Source organism: Zootermopsis nevadensis, unplaced genomic scaffold, assembly GCF_977971745.1.
Source record: "Zootermopsis nevadensis isolate Lab colony 2312 unplaced genomic scaffold, Znev_1.0 Znev_ptg000023l, whole genome shotgun sequence".
NCBI classification, from domain to species: Eukaryota; Metazoa; Arthropoda; class Insecta; order Blattodea; family Termopsidae; genus Zootermopsis; species Zootermopsis nevadensis.
In genome coordinates, this window is record NW_028259155.1 from 6,741,957 (window position 1) to 6,760,590 (window position 18,634).

Genomic DNA, 18,634 nt, shown 5'->3' on the forward strand with positions numbered 1-18,634 from the left:
CACCTTTTAGCAGCTCGTTCCGTACATCTGTGGCACCAAATTTAATAAAATTCGATTCGCAGAAGACGTAACTTACCATCGTTTCCATTATGTATTAATTAAGCAATTTTTAGGTGTTTATATTAAATTTTATCAGTTACTCTCATTTCCTTTTACACGCTCTTTGTCTGCATTCAAAGAAAGAAACAGATGAACCAAGGCAGCCGTGTCTGTGCAGTTTCTGTGACACGAAGGGGACATTAATAGATTTACAAATTTAAGTACGAATTGTCCAAAGATTGTGCTCTGCACGGACCAGTTTAATGCCTCTCCCTAAAACAAATATGTGTACAGTTCGTGTCATATGGCTAATTTGTTTTTACAGACAAAATATACGTCGCTGGTGGATATGATGGTGTGAATTATCTAAACTCGGTGGAAGGTTACGACCCCGACACCGAACAGTGGACGTTCGTTGCACCAATGCTTTCTCAACGCGCCGCTTTCTCTTGCGTCGAGTTCCACGGCTGTCTGTACGTCCTAGGTGAGAACTCTGGACCTTCTGAGTGATGTTCCACTATCCTTCTTACAGAATTTGCTAGTGTGAAATGTTTTCCTGGTATTTTTGAGTGACTGAGATTTTATGAACAGAATTTTTCTCCCGTCATTACACAGTTAGTTTGTCATTAAATTTATCAACGATTCGTAGTTTAGATTACATTCTCCACAAAGAACACTTAGCTAACTAACTAACTAACTAACAACGCGTAATATCTTGTGGTTTCCAAAGTAACGTATGCCCCATTTGTCACACAGTCCCTGTTTTAAAGTTAAACATTTTGTTCTTGTAGCAAGGAAATTCCAGTTTTCCGCTGTTATCCCCAAAAAGCCGATGGTTTAAAGCAGTCCCTTCGCAGTCTTTGTTGTTGTTGATCTCCATTTTCGCAATCAGTTTCATGAAGTAGACAACAGAAGTCAGACGCAATTTCCTGATGCTACAAGTACGAAAATAAAATTGTAGCTGTTCCTGGTGCTAATACTAACAATGCAAGAGGGAATGAATTTTCTTTGTTGTATTTAATTCATTCGTTCCGTTTACGGAATTACCAATTTTAAGAGCGTAAATCCGTTTGTAAGAAGCATTGAAGTTTTGGGAAATACAAACATCTAGAAATTTGTAATTGGTAATCTTGAAGAGAAGATACGACTTGTGACACATTGGCGTAAAAGGAAGGATAATATTATAATGTCTCTAAGGATTTAGAATATGTGAGATGAGGTCAACTACCGACTTTCGTGAATAAGGTAATGAATCTTGTGGCTCCATAAAAGCCACATATTTCGTGGCCAGGACTCAGAGTAAAACATATCAAGAAGGGCCCCGCTGAATGGGGCTAGAATAAGTTCTCTTTGGCAGATTTTTTATATCCTGTGACCTGTTACTTAATATGTGTGTGTGCAGGAGGACAGAACAAGACATTATGCAGGCTCAGAGCCGAAAAGTATGACCCTGCAGAAGACACGTGGACCGAGATCCCTGGCATGAACTTCTATTCATATAACTTAAACGCAGAAGTCATGGACGATAAGATCTTCGTCATCTATCATTATTATAACCAGGACGACTTCTTCAACCGTGTCGTATGTTTCAGTGACAAGGAAAATCGATGGTTTGTTTCTTTGTTTGTTTGATTCTTTGTTTGATTGTTCAGGGCTGTATAATCACAAACTGTAACTTTCGAAAAGCTCTAGGAAGTGAATCATTTCCGCGATCTAATGGACGCAGCGCCTTATAGTGACCGACGTTTCAGAGGTTCTTACTGCTTACTCAGAGCCTCGAATAAACGCGCGAAAAATGGATGGGAGGAAGGGGGTAGAATGAAAGGAGGCAGGGCGATGTTGCGGTCAAGCTGAATCGTTAAAGCAGAGGGCGAATGACTAGGAAATGCTAATCAGACGTAAACTGTAACTGCATTAATAAGAAGCTCTTAGAGGAAGTTTCTTTGATCAGTGGCACTCTCTTGGGCAGGAAGTGTCTGGCTTTCAGCACATCAGCATCACCATAATCTTTCGCTTTCATCGAAGTGTTAGGCCAGTTTTAGGTTTAACGACGCCTATCCATATCATGTTCTCATTTATGATGGAAGTTTGTTTGGAAATGGCTGTCTCTTGGCGTGTTTGACCATGCAGTCTCCTGCCATCTGCTGACGGAGTGAGTAAGAAGCTCCAAAAACATCTCAGAATACAAATTTCTTCATACTTGTTTGTGCAGGAGTCAAAAATCCCAGAAAAATTCATTTAATTTTGGTTTTTGTCTGTCTTACGTGTAGCAGAACCTCTCCAGAACTACTTTTGGTAGGACAAAATTTTTTGAAAATGTATTGCTAAAAGAGGGAAATACTGTCATGGGCTCATGTCTCAAACAAGACATGCTTATCTCTCCAAAGAAAGTGTGTGGTTAAATTTATTATTCTGACCGAAGATAATGGCTTAATGAAGTTTACCAAACGTCGCTAGCCAGAACACAAGTCATTTGACAGCGTTTTAAAATAGTCATAACCTCTCCCTCCACTTCGATGTAATAAAATGTATTACGTTATAATAGGACGTTGGCCCATGTTCTATGGGCATGAGTGAAAGAAAGATCACGTGGGAACTGTTCTGAAATATTGTGAGGCATTGAATTCCGATTGGGGGAATTTTTGTTAAGGTTGTCTGGAAACAAAATACAAGCAACGACATTTCGGTGGAAACTGTGCCCTTAGCTTCAAGCAGTTTCCCATTCAACCCAACGACAGAGCCAACCCATCAGACATGGATATTTTTAGGGCAAAACATTTTACGACTCCCAAAGATAATTCTTTTATACTTATTCTACACCGAATTGTCTGATATTTTAGAAACCCAAAGAAATAAATGGACTGACATTCAAATTACATTTCTGTTAAATTTACATTAAATAAATTATTTATGGTTGAAGACTCATTCCTTCGTGAGTTACATCATCGCATGTTGCGCCTTCTTCGTTTGTATAAACTGGATTAATATACCAAAACCTGGTTTACCCCTCATCTCAATGTTCAGCCCGTTCGGGAATCGAACTAAGAACCTGGACTGGCACAGGAAAATCAGTAGTTTGTCGTCGTTTTTTCATGGCAAAGAAAAATCTCATCTCTCTCCTACTTTTAAAGTTAAAAGATTGCACGGAGAGTGTAGCTTGTTCCTTAATTTGAAAGTCTGTTCTCCTGAATCTGCAGTCTTGTAACACAGTGGTCTCGGGCGGCAATAAATGATGTGTTATGTTAACCACGTCCTGGTTAGTGGCGCATTCTGGTGAGGTATTGTCCAGGTACCAGACAGTCAGAAGGCGTAGTCTTCTTTCAGGCCTGGCTTATGATCTGTTAAGCTGATTCTGTATTTGATTTTATCTCCTAAAGATACTTCGAATTCCCCGTTTGATTAGAGCTGTCAGATTTTACCATTACTCCGTATGTGCCTTAACTTAAATCAAGTTCCTAGTTTTGTGTATTTTGTAGTAATGTTTTGTGCTTATTCATTAAAATACTTAAAAGTACCGTGAATAATTAAATACATCTGTTAACTGAAAGCATCGCCTCTTTCTTCATGACATTTGAAAAGGTTGGTTCTTCCCCAAGGAACATGGCAGAATTACCCGGTAAATTGGGGCAACTCAGCCAAATGTAGTGTCGAAACTTTTTTAAAATATCACACGCAGATCAGAAATCAATACAAAATTCTCAGCGTGTTATCTTCGTAATGACGTTTTTCTAAACGATGCTCAAGATAAAACATTTAATCTTCCCCTAATACCATGAAGACGGTTTCGTAACTCGAAACATGACGCCACAAGTGGAATTATGTAATACAAGACGCAAGGTGAAACTGCTGTGTGTTGATGGATGGTAATAATTTAGATATAATTAAACGCCTGTAAAATCATTAATTTTAAGAAGACTTCTTGAGCAGAAAATAACGAGAAGAAATAATTTCTCCTTCTTTGCTGCAAACAATATTTCTTTATGTAGCTCCTACATCAATTCCTAGTTTACTACATAATTTTCATAAGGAAAGTATTTAAAATTAATGTGTTCGTCGTGGTTGTAATCAACTGCAAACTGCTGATTTTCTAAATGCAACATTCTTTTTCCGTTCTCCTCTATCAGTTTGTCTTCGTGTTTGTAGGAGTAGTCGCTTGCATTCGGTAGGTTCTCGATGACACAAGTCGACATCCCGGATCTTCGAACATTCATATCTGCCGCCTGGTGCCTGCAATTTGAAATATTGGAAGTGAAAACAAACAATCTTCCATCGTCCATCGGTATTATCTACACTCAAGACAATTTTTACCACATTTCGCGGACAGAGTTACAGGAAATATGTAGCTCAACATGCGATGATGTAACTCACGAAGGAATGCGTCTTCAACAATAAATAATTTATATAACATAAATGTTATTTGAATGTAAGTACAATTATGTTAATAAATTAACAATTTTCTTAAAAATATCTTTGTGAGTCGTAAAAGGTTTTGCCCTAAAAATATCCATGTCTGATGGGTTGGCTCTGTCTTCGGGTTGAATGCAAAACTGCTTGAAGCTAAGGGCACAGCTTCCACCGAAATAACGTTGTTTGTATTTTGTTTCTTGACAACCTTAACAAAAATTCCCCCAATCGGAATTCAGTGCACGATTGCCTCACCATATTTCAGAACAGTTCCGACGTGATCCTTCTTTCACTCATGCACATAGAACATGGGCCAACGTCCTATTATAACGCAATACATTTTATTACATCGAAGTGGAGGGAGAGGTTATGACTATTTAAAAACACTGTCAAATGACTTGTGTTCTGCACTAGCTGCGTTTGGTACATTTCAATAAGCCATTACCTTAGGTCAGAATAATAAATTTAATCACACACTTTCTTTGGAGAGATAAGCGTGTTTTGTTTGAGACATGCGCCCATAACAATATTTCCCTCTTTTAGCAATATATTTTCAAAAAAATTTGTCCAACCAAAAATATTTCCGGAGAGGTTCTGCTAGATGTAAAACAGACAACAAACTAAAATGAAATGAATTTCTGGCTCTTGCACAAATTAGTATGAAGAAATCTGCCTTCAGGATGTTTTTAGTCCTGCTTACATACTCCCTCAACAGCCACTTCCAAGTAAAAGTCCATGAAAAATGGGAACATAAGATCGTAGGCGTCGTTAACTGCATAGTCATTCGCCCTCTTCTCTAAGGATTCAGCTTGACCGCAACATCGCCCTGCCTGCTTTCAATCTACCCCCTTCCTCTCAAACACTTTTCGCGCTCTTATTCGAGGCCCTGAGTAAGCAGTAAGAACCTCTGAAACGTCGGTCACTTTCTTCGACACTACAAGGCGCTGCATCCGCAAGATCGCGGTTATCTTGAACGGAAATGATTCACTTCCAAGAGCTTTTCGAAAGTAAGAGTTTGTGATTATACAGCCCTGAACAACCAAACAAAGAATCAAACAAACAAAGAAACAAACCATCGATTTTCCTTGTCATTGAAACATGCGACACGGTTGAAGTTGCTGCACGGGTTATAATAATTAAGGATGACAAAGATCATATCGTCGATCACTTCTGTGCAACCCGAATAGAAGATATTCCAAGGGATTTCGGTCCACGTGTCTTCTGCAGCGTCATACTTTTCGATTCTGAACCTGCATGATTTGTCGTTGCATCCTCCTGCACACACAATATTAAGTAACAGGTCACAGGATATAAAGAAAAGCTGCCAAAGGGAACTTATCCTAACCACATTCAGCGGGGCCCTTCTTGATATTCATTACTCTGTCAAATGGCCATGAAATGTTTGAACTTTATGGAGCCACATGATTCATTACCTTATTCACAAAAGTCTCTCTGTCTGTTCAAACATACTCTAGTTCAATAAAACATTTTAATATTATCCTTCCTTTTAAGACTATGTATCACAAGTGGTATGTTATCTTCAACATCACCAATCATAACTTTCTAGATGTTTGTATTTCTCGTAACTTCGATGCTTCAAACTCTGTCCGTCTTACCCAACGGACTTTACGTTCTTAAAATTTGTAAATCCGTAAACGGGACGAATGAATAAAATACAACGAAGAAAACTGATTCCCTTTTGCAGCGTTAATATTAGTAGCAGGAACGAAATTAAGGATGAAATAGCTAAAATATTATTTTCGTACTTGTAACGTCAGGAAATTGAGCCTGGCATCTGTTTTCTGCTTCATGAAACTGATTGCGAAAGTAGCCTTAAATATCAACACAAGTCGCACTGTTCAAAACGGCGTTACACAAAGAAGTGACGAAAATCAAAGACTGCGAAGGGACTGCTTTAAGCCATCGACTTTTTGGGGATAACAGCGGCAAACTGAAATTTCCTTGCTACAAGAACAAAATATTTACCTGTAAAACTGGAACTCTGTGAAAAATTGGGCTTACGTTACTTTGGATACCACAAGAGATTATACAATGTTAGTTAGTTCGTTAGTTAGTTAGTTAATTGGAGAATGTAATCGAAACCACGAATCGGGGTTAAAATTACCGACAAACTAACTCTGTAATGACGGGAGAAATATTCTGTTCATAAAATCTCAGTCACTCAGAGAAAACCAGGAAAACATTTCACAATAGCAAATTCAGTAAGAAGGACAGAGGGGCATCACTCAGAATGTCCAGAGTTCTCACCTAGGACGTACAGACAGCCGTGGAAGGCGACGCAAGAATGCACGGTACGTCGATAATGCATTGGTGCAACGAACGTCCATCGGTTGGTGTCCGGGTCATAAACTTCCACCGAGTTTAGATATTTCTTATTCTTACCATCTCTTCCACCAGCGACGTATATTTTGTCTGTAAAAACAAATTAGCCATATGACACGAACTGTTCACATATTTGTTTTAGGGAGAGGCATTAAACTGCTCCGTGCAGATCACAAACATGGGACAATTCGTAAATAAATTTGTAAATCTATTAAGTCCCCCTTCGAGTCACAGAAACTGCATTATATGTGTTATATGAGAGCCAGTTTGATAGTTTGATGGTTGTTTGCACTCACTCCGAGTGCACACTAAAAGGCGGAAGACGACGCACAGGGACAGCTTACGAGAGCAGAAGAAACCATCACGCACTCAGAACTTCAAGCCGTTGCAGTCTGTGAAATAACGAAGTCCGTAGCACGGATAAAAGAAGAGATAAAAAAGAATATGGGACGATTAAGTGAGGGAAACTAAGTTCAAGAGCGAAGAGGAATGCCTTGAAGATGAAGGAATTAAGTTCGCCTGAAACGTCGGCAGAAGCCAACGACAGCCATCTTCGTACTCCCCGCCGTTAGAAACCTCTAATCCCGCGATTCCCTCAACCGTTACTGCGTTCTCACACGCGGACAGACAGACAGACAGACGCCTCGCCTTCTGAACCAATTCACTAATATCTGTTTCACAGGATTTACGTACCATTCAGCACAGCCGCACTTGTACTGTGTCGCTCTGTGTTCATGGGAGCGATCAAAGACCACTCGTTCGTCTTGCAGTCGTATCTTTCAGCCGTTCTGTGATATTTATGATAATCGTAACCTCCTATGGCGTACACTGCACCTCGCAGAACTGCCACACTTAAGATGCATCTGTAACGAAAAAAGAACACGCTCTGCTATGCTCATTTATTGCTGATGGAGATACATTTCCTCTTGCTTAACGCAATTGTTCGCTCGTCATTGTTAAATCTTAACTCAAATGACGTAAATCGTATTCTTAAAACCAACTTTGTCGCAAAAGTCCTCCGACCTATTCACACTTTGCACGATACTCCTGTATGTGATTGGTGCAATTGTACAGCCCCTGCCCAGATTTGTATCTTGACTAAGACAGCGACTATCAGCTTTTTAAGAAGGACTCTGTTCCAAGGAGTTTCTTATTTACGAAGCTGCATCTTACCTGCGTTCATGCATAGGCGCCACCTCGCGTATTGTCTTCGTGACAGCGTTGAAGCAGCTACATGAGCTTAATGATTTCCTGGCATCACGACCACCGATGACGTAAATGTCGAAACCGACTACTGCCGTCCGATGGAAGGCTCGCGGACCGATCGAGTCGACACCCTCCACCTGCAGGAACGACAAGTTATGGCTTTATGTTTCTTTGGGTCATTCGTTCTACTAAAGTGAAGTCCTTACATTAGAGTCCAAGCGACCAATCCCCGGAGGAGAGGTTCAACCCTCAACAGTGGACCGAAATTGCTACACCGTGGAGGGAGGCACTCGACAAAGACCGCGAGAAATTAACTTGGAGGAATGGAGGAATTATGAGAGGCGGAGGAAACAGGAAGACCCGAAGAGAAGCTCTCGTCAAGTTCGACAGACGAACGTAGAATCAATTTCTGATCAACAGCTGACATTTCAGGTTCGTACAATGGCAAATACAGATGTTGGTGTTTTGGGTTTTATCGACGCAGAGATGGAGGCAGTACGTCCCCCACCCCAAATCAAAGCCTTCTAATTCACGATGCGTTACCACGCAGATGGCAAACATCGACACTGATCAGTGCTTCATTTATTACGTTGAGATCCAAAGACGATCAACGATTTCTAAAATCAGCAGACAGGTCGCCATGACAGTTGAAGTAGGACGCTTATTGTAAACGGTATTTAAGGAAAACTTCACATCCTTCGTCGATTCCCATTAGAACTTACATTTTACACGAGACTCAGCATTTGAGTAATTTATTTATTTATTCTTTTTAATTCATGTCTTTGGAGCTCCTTTTATAAAAGGGTTCAGTGCAATGGAAATTAGCGTAAACGAAATAAAGAGGCTAAGAGGTCCTTGTGATTAAGTTTAAATAAACAATTACTTAGTAAAAATAAGCAACAAACGAAAAGTTACTTTTTCTCGGAGGCGTCATTTAACAAGTCGCGGTAAAAGTAGAATTTTGAACAACTCACCACAGTCCATCGGTCTGCTCGTGTGTCGTAGGCTTCGATCACATCTGTCAGCCTTACTTCGTGATCATACCCACCAACAGCAAACAGAATGTCCTGTGGGATTCGCGGGCGGGCAATCCTTGGTGTCACGAGGTCCTTGTCGTCCTTCGTCAAGCTTTTCGCCTCGTCCAGGAATTTGAACTTCTCAGAGACCACGGGTCTGCACGCCTCGTCTTGCTTCGGCAACCTTTTCGCCTTGTCCAGGAATTTGAGCGTCTCCGAGATCCAGGGTTTGCACGCCTCTATTTCCGTCACGTACGGGTGCTTTGATACCTGTTGAACAGTTCAATGTGGACCTTATGAACTTTTAGGAAGAGATTCCATGTTCCATTGCAGAGGAGAAAAGAAATTCCCACATAATTTGGTTCTGAAATCACCGAAATATACAATGACATATACGCGAAAATATGTTTTTTTGTTTATGTAACGACGCTCTTAACAAATGCACAGGTTGACGAGAGAATCGAAATCAAAGTTAAATCGATCTTAGAGAAAACTATTTAAATGTGTTTCAACCGAAACTTAAATACTTCAGTAATTGTTGCTTTTTGAGTTACATTAAAAATTGTAATTTATTTCTCGTCTCTCCCGTGCGAGATGCACATTCTTTTTGATTCGATAACTTTAATTAATCGTCAAAATTACGTAGCACCAAAGAAGATTATGACAATTAGTGCTTCGAGTTTGAAGGGAGGCAACCTTCTGCATGTTGATGGTTGGGGTGGAAGGTCCGTCAACACAACAGCGTGGGGTTATGGGCTCATTGTCTATTACGAGGCATTGCATGTTTCGACCTTAATTGGTCATCATCAGATGGTTCTCTTTAAGTGTTTGAAACTAGTAGATACGAATGATAAGTTGTAAAGACATTTGAAGCAGATAACATTTTCATGGATCCGTGAGATTGTTTCACGAATATTCGTAAGAGGTGAGCGGCTGAAATCACAAGGCATTTGACCTTGAATAGAAACGTTTTTCCTCTCGGGTTAAAGCGCATGGTGAAATGGAAGAAGGAATATGGCTGCTTCGTGAGATTTCGTTTAAAATATTAGAATGTTCAAGCTGTCTATGAGTTTTAAGCCCCTCGGGTAATTTACTCTTGGAAGTAGAACGAAGTTTTCCTGCTGCACTTTTCCGATATCTGTTATCCCTATGTGGTCAATCAGCTGAAGATTTTCATGCTAAGTGATGTATGGTTGGCTATATATATCATCGGAGATACGTGAAATTATTAGAGCAGCTAAGACATGCTTCTTATGGCGGTAGAAACTTTGGTTAAGTCGAACGCTGCGCCAGAAAAAGTGACTTATCCGTTGGAGGATTTTTCTATTCGAGCTGATCGGACGTTTGAATGCAGTTAACGGTGGAATGCCGTAGTTGAACTGAAACAGGCAATGGATCTTAACGAATGCTGGAAATTCAATCAAAGATTGTGGCACAGACGATGAATAAAAGACGATCAGTAACTCCAACCACATGTCTGCGTAAAAGGACGAATCGAGTATTTGTTTTGTACATACACACGCGTATGCGAGCGTGTTACCAGCGCAATTACACAGGTAGTTATTGTAACCATGACAACTAAGAAAATCTGGGGATTTCTTACGCAGGAAAATTTGCGCGGAAGAAGGCATACAGATCATTGAGTAGTTTTACACGTTGTCATTGTAACATTTTAACCAGAATCTGAATGTGTCAACAGATTCCGTTAAAACTTCTTAGTATTAAATATACTGAACATCCGTTTAGACGTTCTCGAGCTGGAACTGCGGACAGACAGACTAGCTTACACGTGACGAAGAAAAAGGCTCCCGATTTACATTAATTGGTTAAGAACACGTGTGAATATGGAATTGAAAATGAGGGATTTACTTCCAATAAACATCCACGATTTCAGGGGCATACTGACCGTCTCATTGAAAAACTTTGTGTCAAGTCGTCCCAGTCTGACGCCCTTGAAAAGGCCCGCGATGTGACCTTTCCTGTTGTCCGGGTCGTGGTTGATCCACCGGAGAATGCACTCCCACACAACTTTCTCGTTCTTCACGTTTAGTTCCTCGGCCTCGATTATCGCTTGCAGCTCCTCTACAGGCAGTTCCAAAAGTTCTTCGCTCTGCTGAGACACTTCCACGAAGTGGCGCAGAACGAAGCGACGAGCGGAAGTCTCGAGGTGGGCGAGGTAGTGTAACCTGCGACAGCGAGGGTAACGCTGACACATTTTAACACTGCAGCAAGAACTGAATTCTGAAGTGTTACCACACCACAGTATTTCGCCTGCAGTTTTTGCCTTAGCCGTTTTAAGCCCGAATCAGCGAGACTGAGAGGAGAGACGTGGAGAGGCAACGGTGAGAGACGCTCCGTTTAACCGGGGAAAAAAGGAAAGTTTTCGGCTCTGAAAGTTCCCAGGCAATGCCCGCTCGTCCTCGTGATAAGGTTATAGGTTGAAACAAGGGCACGCAAGTGAACAAGGCAGTGAGATGAGGAGTGTAGAATTTTGAATTCTGACCTTAACATTGGCGAAACGACGTTTTGGTAACTGCCTGTGTTAATCCCGTGCAACCTCGTGTAACCGGACTAAATGGGGGGAACCACATGTCTGATGAGCGGGGAGAAGGGGAACGTGGTCATGGACTTGAACGAATAAGTAGACACTCGATACAGATTTTAGTCGCTAGCGAATGATGTAGAAGAGTCGCACGCACCAGCCGACGGCAAACTCACTCGTGAGCGCTGTTCGAGAGAGTCCCTGTACTAAAAGAGTGAATTTGTCAGTCATTCTGTCCATCGCATGAACTGGAGGTTCCGGTGTGATTCTGAGGATGTCAGATGATTTGCTTGCTGTGTTGTCCTGAACAAGAAGGAGTAGGGGTTCATCTTCTACGGGAACCAGCGGGTCGGTCTTTATCTTTGCCCTTAATAATAACCAATTCTCTAAATGTCTTGAAGTGTTCGTAATAATCAGCAAAATCTGGGTGTGAGGTTAGATCAATGAATTGTACCGCGTGAACATCGCTTTAAACACTTTCGCCGGTGGAATCCAATCGCAACTGATCTGGATGAAATTCGGTCTCTTAATGCGGGAATCGGATAATCGAGTCTCGGTTTACAGAGGTTCTGCTGTATGCAGAAAAATGTGGGGCTGAATGATGATTTGGGTATTGGGAGGATTATGTGAGAAGCAAGGAATTCCGCAGAGAAAGAAGGAAAGGAAGAAAACGAAGAATAAGATTTCGAGAGGAAGACAGATTTAAGTATGACCCTGCAATAGATCGCGATTAACGTTCCACATGGTGAAATTAGTCATCTGCTGGACATAATAACGATCAAAACATATACAGTTAAATCAGAACATTTAAATTACATGGACGTTAATAATAACCCGCCAACAGCCCTGAAATACAACGCTTTATAGTTCGCCCAGTCCTCAGTCAGAGGCTTTAATCTCCGACCCGACACTCGCTGGTGTCTTGAGTAAAACTGATTCGCTCCTGTGACGAAGGCTGGCGTCACAGCAAATGACAAATGAACATCAATTACCTTGCGACACGCAAGATGTTGATACAGTTGAGAACGTCCATCGCTTCCTTGAGGAAGTCGCAGCAGAGTTCAGTAAAGCCTGGTACCCACAAGTACTCAGCCGTCTCGAGCAGCTGACGCGCGTTGTCGGAGCGGATGTCCACCTCGCGAAAATAAACATAATCCAGTATCAGGGTGATCATGTCTGAGCTGACTCCGTGGAGGAGAATGTCAGTCTCCTCACTGGTGTGCAGGGTTGTCGTGAAGAGTGTCCTGAAACGTCGATTTGGAGAAACGGCGAGCAGAAAATTACAAGTCATGCGCAGAAATTTTAAGTTTTTATGACTCGCGTAGCCAAATAAAAGTATCTTTCGTCAATGTGGTGGATGAATTTTTGTTACCTGAAGACTTTAAAAACTCCCAGAATGAGTACGATTAACTGCGAGAGGTTCAAGAGCGGGCGAAGACTTAAAAGAATATAAATTACAAATCGGAAAGCAAGCAGCGAGCATTTGTACTATAGAATGGCCACCCTGTTTCTTACATAACCTTGAATCCTTCAAGAGATATCTTAGGTTATAACAACTACTACAGAAATTTTAAAGCCAACGCAAATATTTCAACATACATCGCGGGCTGTACATTCCACTGATCTATCAGTTCGTAATATGAAATCTATTTGTTCTCTCAAAACATTTTCCCAAAAATAAACAACTTAAAAGGAAAGCCGATGTTTCTACGCGGCCTTTACAAAGTGATCGCCAACCAGCAAACAATTTCCTATTATAAATTAAGATCTTTGCAGTGCAAGATAAACAGAAATATTTGATTGTCGGAAACTGAAAAAGCGGCACAGCTCGTAACAAGACGTGAGATACGTCTCTTGGAAAAGGGAAACAATGGTTCACGGTTAAAATTCATTTGTCATTTCAAGAACGCACCGCGATTTTAATTAAAACACAAGCAAATTAACGTATGCATAAATTATCGATCAAGTTTCTCCTATCAATGAAACATATCTCGCGAAGATCTTTGTTAAAGTTTATTTCAGACAGAGCAACACACAGCAGCTTTCAATGTTCCGGGCAGTACCAACTTTCTTCTGGACTTCGTCGGTCGTCTTTAAAACGAATACGTTATGGAAATGGATTCTAATTCTCCCTCCAGATCGATTGACTGTCACCTTGGTACAACCGCACTTAAGAATTAGTATAAAAATCACGTACGTCTTCTGGGATGTTGCGTCGTGACGTCTCGTAGAAGATATCGGACGTTTCAGAGGTGCTTACTGCCTCCATCATCAAGGAAAGAAGGCAGTAAGTACGTCTGAAATACCACTCAGTTTCTACGGCGCCGTGAGATATCATGACAACGAACAAATAACAAAAGACATTCAGCCGTATAAAAATACAGGTTTCTGCATCAAAGGGGATAAAATATTTCACACACGAATTGGCGTCTATTGTGTCCTTAATTCACGTGTCAGTCAACCACGTCAGTAAATAAACAAACCTGAAATATTCGCTGCGCATCGACAGAATCACTCTGTGGACTCGAAAGACGCCGCCGTCCTCCGACCTCAGCACCGCGTCACACAAGAGGTTCTTCTCTCTTAGTTTATTCAGACGGACCAATGCTTTGGTGCACGTGCACCTGACGCCATCTTGCTCAGGACAGCCGCTTTCTCGCTTAACCTCCATCTCCTGAAAAACATTCGATCGCTGTTACAGGTTTTTCTTCACACTGACGCGTGTGCACATCAACTGAGAGTGACTGAGAGGAAACACGATACTGTGAAGAATATCTGGTCCTGAGAGCGGGATGGCGAAAATTGCATAATATGGAGCTTTATAGATCTCTTCGCTAATTAATAAATTGTAGGGTGTCAGATCAAGGGTGATGAGATGGGCTGGGCATGTAGAACACATGGCAGAGACAAGAAGTGCAAATTTTAAATCGGAAGACCTGAAGAGAAAATGTCACTTTAAAGTCCTATACGTTGATGGGATAATATTAAAATGGATCTTAGAGGGTGGAGAATGAAGGTGTGGCTTGACGCCATCTGCTTGTGAATATGGCTTAGAGGCGGGGTCTTGTAAACACTTCTTGTTTCATAAAAGCGAGCCATTTGATTATCTAGGCTGCTGTTAGATTGTCGGCTCCGCGGAGTCAGTTTGTTTTTTTTGTTATAGAAATGCCTGTTGAGATTCAACACAAAATGACAAAGCTCTAAATGTGACTAATCGAACTAACTACCTAGACGGCTTACCGAACACGAAGTTTCATCACCGAATTAACCAAAGCCCTGTCCTGGTCCAACAAAATCCAATCTCCTTCAACTCCGATCTCCCATAGATCCCGCCAGAGATTATTCTCCCATCTACGTCTAGGTCTCCCCAGCGGCCTCTTCTACTCAGGCTTTCCAAAAATACCCGGTGCACACCTCTCGCCCCATCCATGCATTCCACATGCCCCGCCAATCTCAATCTTCTTGGCTTAATCACCCTGAAGATGTGACTGATTTAGGCAATGTTAAGTCATGCCGCATGTTTGTCATTACCCGCATAAAGTTAATTCTTCTTTTACGTAAACTACGTAGGCATTACGTATAACATATCAAGTAATCTGTAAAGTCTTAGATGCTTCTACTCTGGTGTACAGATTTTAAAAAAATTACGAAAAAATATGCCATAGAAATTGCGTGACCTTCGATGCAGATCCAGACAGTTAAGAAATAAATTTTGGAAAAAGATGGTTACGCCTTTTCATAAGCATAAACTTTTCGAGTTCTTCTCTCTCTGTAGAACTAAAAGTGCTTAAGAGCTTACATGACTAAGGACTTTCCTGCCTAAGTTATACATTTATATAAACTACGAGCGCAATACGTCACTTAAATTTATCAAATGAAGGCGAGATTTACGGTTGGGAACAGTCACAAAAGCTCTAATTAGTTCTAACGCAAGCGCAGATCAGGACTAGATCACGCTACTCAAACACTGCAATGAGCAAGGTATTCTATGAAAAGTCGATTGGTACTCGGCTCGTCAAAGAACATTCCACTTCCTTTACTGAACCAGAAGGTTCATCATCGTGTTCACAAAAGCCCGCCACCGGGGTCTATCCTGAGCCAGTTGCATCCAATTCGCTACTTCGAGACCCATCTCCCTAAGATCCATCTTAATGTTATCCTCCCACCTACGCCGAGGTCTTCCCAGAGGTCTCCTCCCTTCAGGCCTTGTAAACACTCAACTCACCCTAACAACATCGGGTGAGGAGCTCGTCATGCGTTTTTCTCTATTATCTGTCCCACCCCCGTTTTGGGTCCAAACATCATCCTCAACACTCTGTTCTCAGAGACCCTCAGTCTATGTTCTTCCCTCAAATTGAGAGACCACGTTTTGCACCCATAAATACTTTGCACTCAATAATAGCAAGCATCCCCGGGATTTAATCTGTTGTTGCAGGGATGATCGTCCATAATTAGGCTTGTGAATCCGAAATAATAATTCTTCTCAGTTCCCTAAAACGCTTTAATAATGTCGATGTATCAGGAATTGTATAGTTTTAGAATTATTGTTCAGAATATAAACCCCACTTCTTAAGATCCACATATTTTTATTAAGATTCTGGGCTACAATACAAATTATTTTCCTTTAAAATTGTAAAATGTTGATTGCCTCCTGGAATGTTCTTTCATTATCAATGATGCCGTGAACAAACAGAAGTCGATCTAATGTTACTTAAAATTGTGTTAAAAAAGTTTAATTCTCTTACACGAGTTCACAAATGCAGATGAAAACTGTAAAGTTGATGAACAATAATAATGAATAGGAATCACTTACCTCAAACTTTGTTCAATTGTACGAGACCACGACGTCCACCGTCAATGATCGATCTAATCTAAAATATAATGGAGAGAGTGGAGGGCAGTATCACAGATTTCTCAATAATTCTTATATAAGAAAAGTAATTGTGATATTCTAAAACGTTTTTAACAGCACAAAATTATCTAGTCTACGACGCATTCACAGCAAATTCTTTCCGCAATAACGAAAGCGGATTGTTGACGGCAATAATGAAACAACAATGCCGAGTAAACAGATGACGCAACAATTAGTTTCTTCGGTAAAAGTGTGGAGTGCAATAAGGTTCATTCAGGCTATTATACTTCATGCATAAGAAACGAGAAAAGAGACTTACGGCACGCTCAACCAAGATTGTTGCAGGTGTGGTTAGGAAATTCCAGTGCTTTTTCTTGCATTGTTACGCACGCAGGAGTTCACGTAAAGACTGACCATTGTCGGTCCATATTTACACATTGTTGGTACTTAAAGAAAAACAGAATCACTCTAACTTATAATTTGGTTACATTCAATCATAAATGTAAAAAGTGAATAATTAATATTAAATGTGCTCCTTATCAGAAGGAAATAAATTTAAAAATAATGACAAGAGGCATAAGAAAGAATTGCAATTTCATTTTCGCTTATTGAAAAATAATGTCTGGTTTTATTTTGCTTTACAAAAATAGGAAAATTTCATCTTCGAAATTTTTTCAGAAAATTTGGGAAATTTTTGGTTTTGTGCGCATGTCAGACAATTGCAGCATTCTTTCATTTTTCGACAATTTTAAAAAATTTCAATTCTCTATAAAATTTTCCCTACTCGATCCCTAACAGAAATAGTCTCTTCCACATTCGATAACTGCCAGGCATGGTCTCGGCCTGAATCGGTCTATGCCTCACTCGCTATCTGCCGGATACTGATTGACTCAGTTGGTCTGTGACATATCCGGTCTCTGCTGGAATCAGTCTGAATCACCCGATTTCTGCCGCTCTCGAGCTGCCTCACTCGGTCTCCAGGACTGTGTCTGCCTCAGCGTTTTCTCCATCACCCGGTCTCTGTCGGTAATAGTCTGCCTCACCTGATCCTTGCAGAGGCGGCAAGTCATAGACCGGGTCCGGTAGAGCCCGGCTCCTTCAGAGACCGGATCGGCAGACACTGGTTCTGGCAGGGATCCGTTGGAAAGAATTTTGGAAAAAAATTCAAATTTTCAAAAAATAAAAAATGCTGAAAATTGTCCATAAAGCTCACAAAACTAAGAAATTGAAATATTTCAAATAAAAAATTTCAAAATATTTAGAAATTTTTTAGTTTGTGCGATTTTTAGACAATTTGAAGCATATTTTGATTTTTCGAAAATTTCGAAAAATTTGAATTTTTTTTTCAAAATTCTCCCCACCCGATCCGTGCCAAAACAGGTCTCTGCCGTACCCCGCCTCTGACGGACCCGGTCTCTAGACCCTGTCTCTGCGAAGACCGCGTCCGTCAGCGACCGGTTCTGGTAGGGGCTGTGCACGTTCCAGACTCTGTACGACCCGGTATCTGATGGGCAGTCTATGCATATGTAATTAATAATAAATTACTGTTGTCATCGATCATTAGTAGTGACAGCATTTTGTTTTTTGAGGAATCGTAGGTGGCAATTGATTCAGAAGTGAAGTTGTCCTTAAGCCGGTATCCGTAATGTCTCAATACACGTCATCACTTCCTTTCAAATCCGTTGTGTTGTTTGCACCGTTTTTCAGGTCCATCTATCCTGCTGACTCGTCGTTTGTGTATTCTATGCCCCGAGATAGAATTGGGGAAACTAAGGAACATGAAATTAGGCAGTTGAATATCAGATAAATCACATCCATTAGAATTCAAATCAAACAACTAATGTACTATATTCAAAAGCAAAAGTAATATGACAATATGTAATAAAAAAAAAGAAACAAGATTATAAACCATAAAAAGATGAATAAGTAATTTGTCTTACACAATGCTAATATAACAGAAGGAACATTCGTGTTACACACACACACACGTGGTGCATCCATACTTCACTGGCTACCACACCCAAGACACAGCAGCGGGAAACATTTCCCCTGTGAAACAGAATTACAGTAAAAAAAAAAGCTCTCCCCCCCTCCATCTCAAAATTGTAGGGTTGTGGGCGCTGTCTTAGCTGCCCGACATTACCCGACCGCCTACCGGCCCAAACTCGCCACTGCAAGTGGTACCCCTTGTAGCCACGCTACAAGATTCAAACAGGAAATGTTCACGTGCAT

General features: G+C 40.9%; 1 protein-coding gene across 2 annotated transcripts; it reads right to left on the reverse strand.

The window, feature by feature from the left end:
• Window positions 1-255: 255 nt before the first annotated feature.
• Window positions 256-18,081, reverse strand: LOC110839286 (kelch-like protein 10). 2 transcript variants are annotated; one of them, XM_087354306.1, is made up of 11 exons: window positions 16,722-18,081; window positions 16,364-16,421; window positions 14,034-14,224; window positions 12,543-12,794; window positions 10,915-11,194; window positions 8,967-9,278; window positions 7,960-8,129; window positions 7,480-7,649; window positions 6,712-6,876; window positions 5,517-5,718; window positions 256-4,266 (listed from the first exon to the last, which is right to left on the reverse strand). In XM_087354306.1, exons 3-11 carry the CDS (start codon window positions 14,219-14,221, stop codon window positions 4,041-4,043), a joined length of 1,965 nt encoding a protein of 654 aa, XP_087210432.1. In that variant the 5' UTR covers window positions 14,222-14,224; window positions 16,364-16,421; window positions 16,722-18,081; the 3' UTR covers window positions 256-4,040. The 2 variants fall into 2 exon arrangements, with proteins under 2 accessions (XP_087210432.1, XP_087210431.1); XM_087354305.1 differs by having other exon boundaries at window positions 16,364-18,081.
• Between the last annotated feature and the right edge of the window lie 553 nt (window positions 18,082-18,634).

What these genes read in the sequence shown, in the direction of transcription:
- LOC110839286 (XM_087354306.1), bottom strand. Translation starts at nt 14,221, where the DNA reads ATGGAGGTTAAGCGAGAAAGCGGCTGTCCTGAGCAAGATGGCGTCAGG. An exon ending in ATGCGCAGCGAATATTTCAG is followed by an intron (nt 12,795 to 14,033) that starts GTTTGTTTATTT and finishes TCGACGTTTCAG; the next exon opens with GACACTCTTCACGACAACCC. An exon ending in CGGCTGTCTGTACGTCCTAG is followed by an intron (nt 5,719 to 6,711) that starts GTGAGAACTCTG and finishes TTGTGTGTGCAG; the next exon opens with GAGGATGCAACGACAAATCA.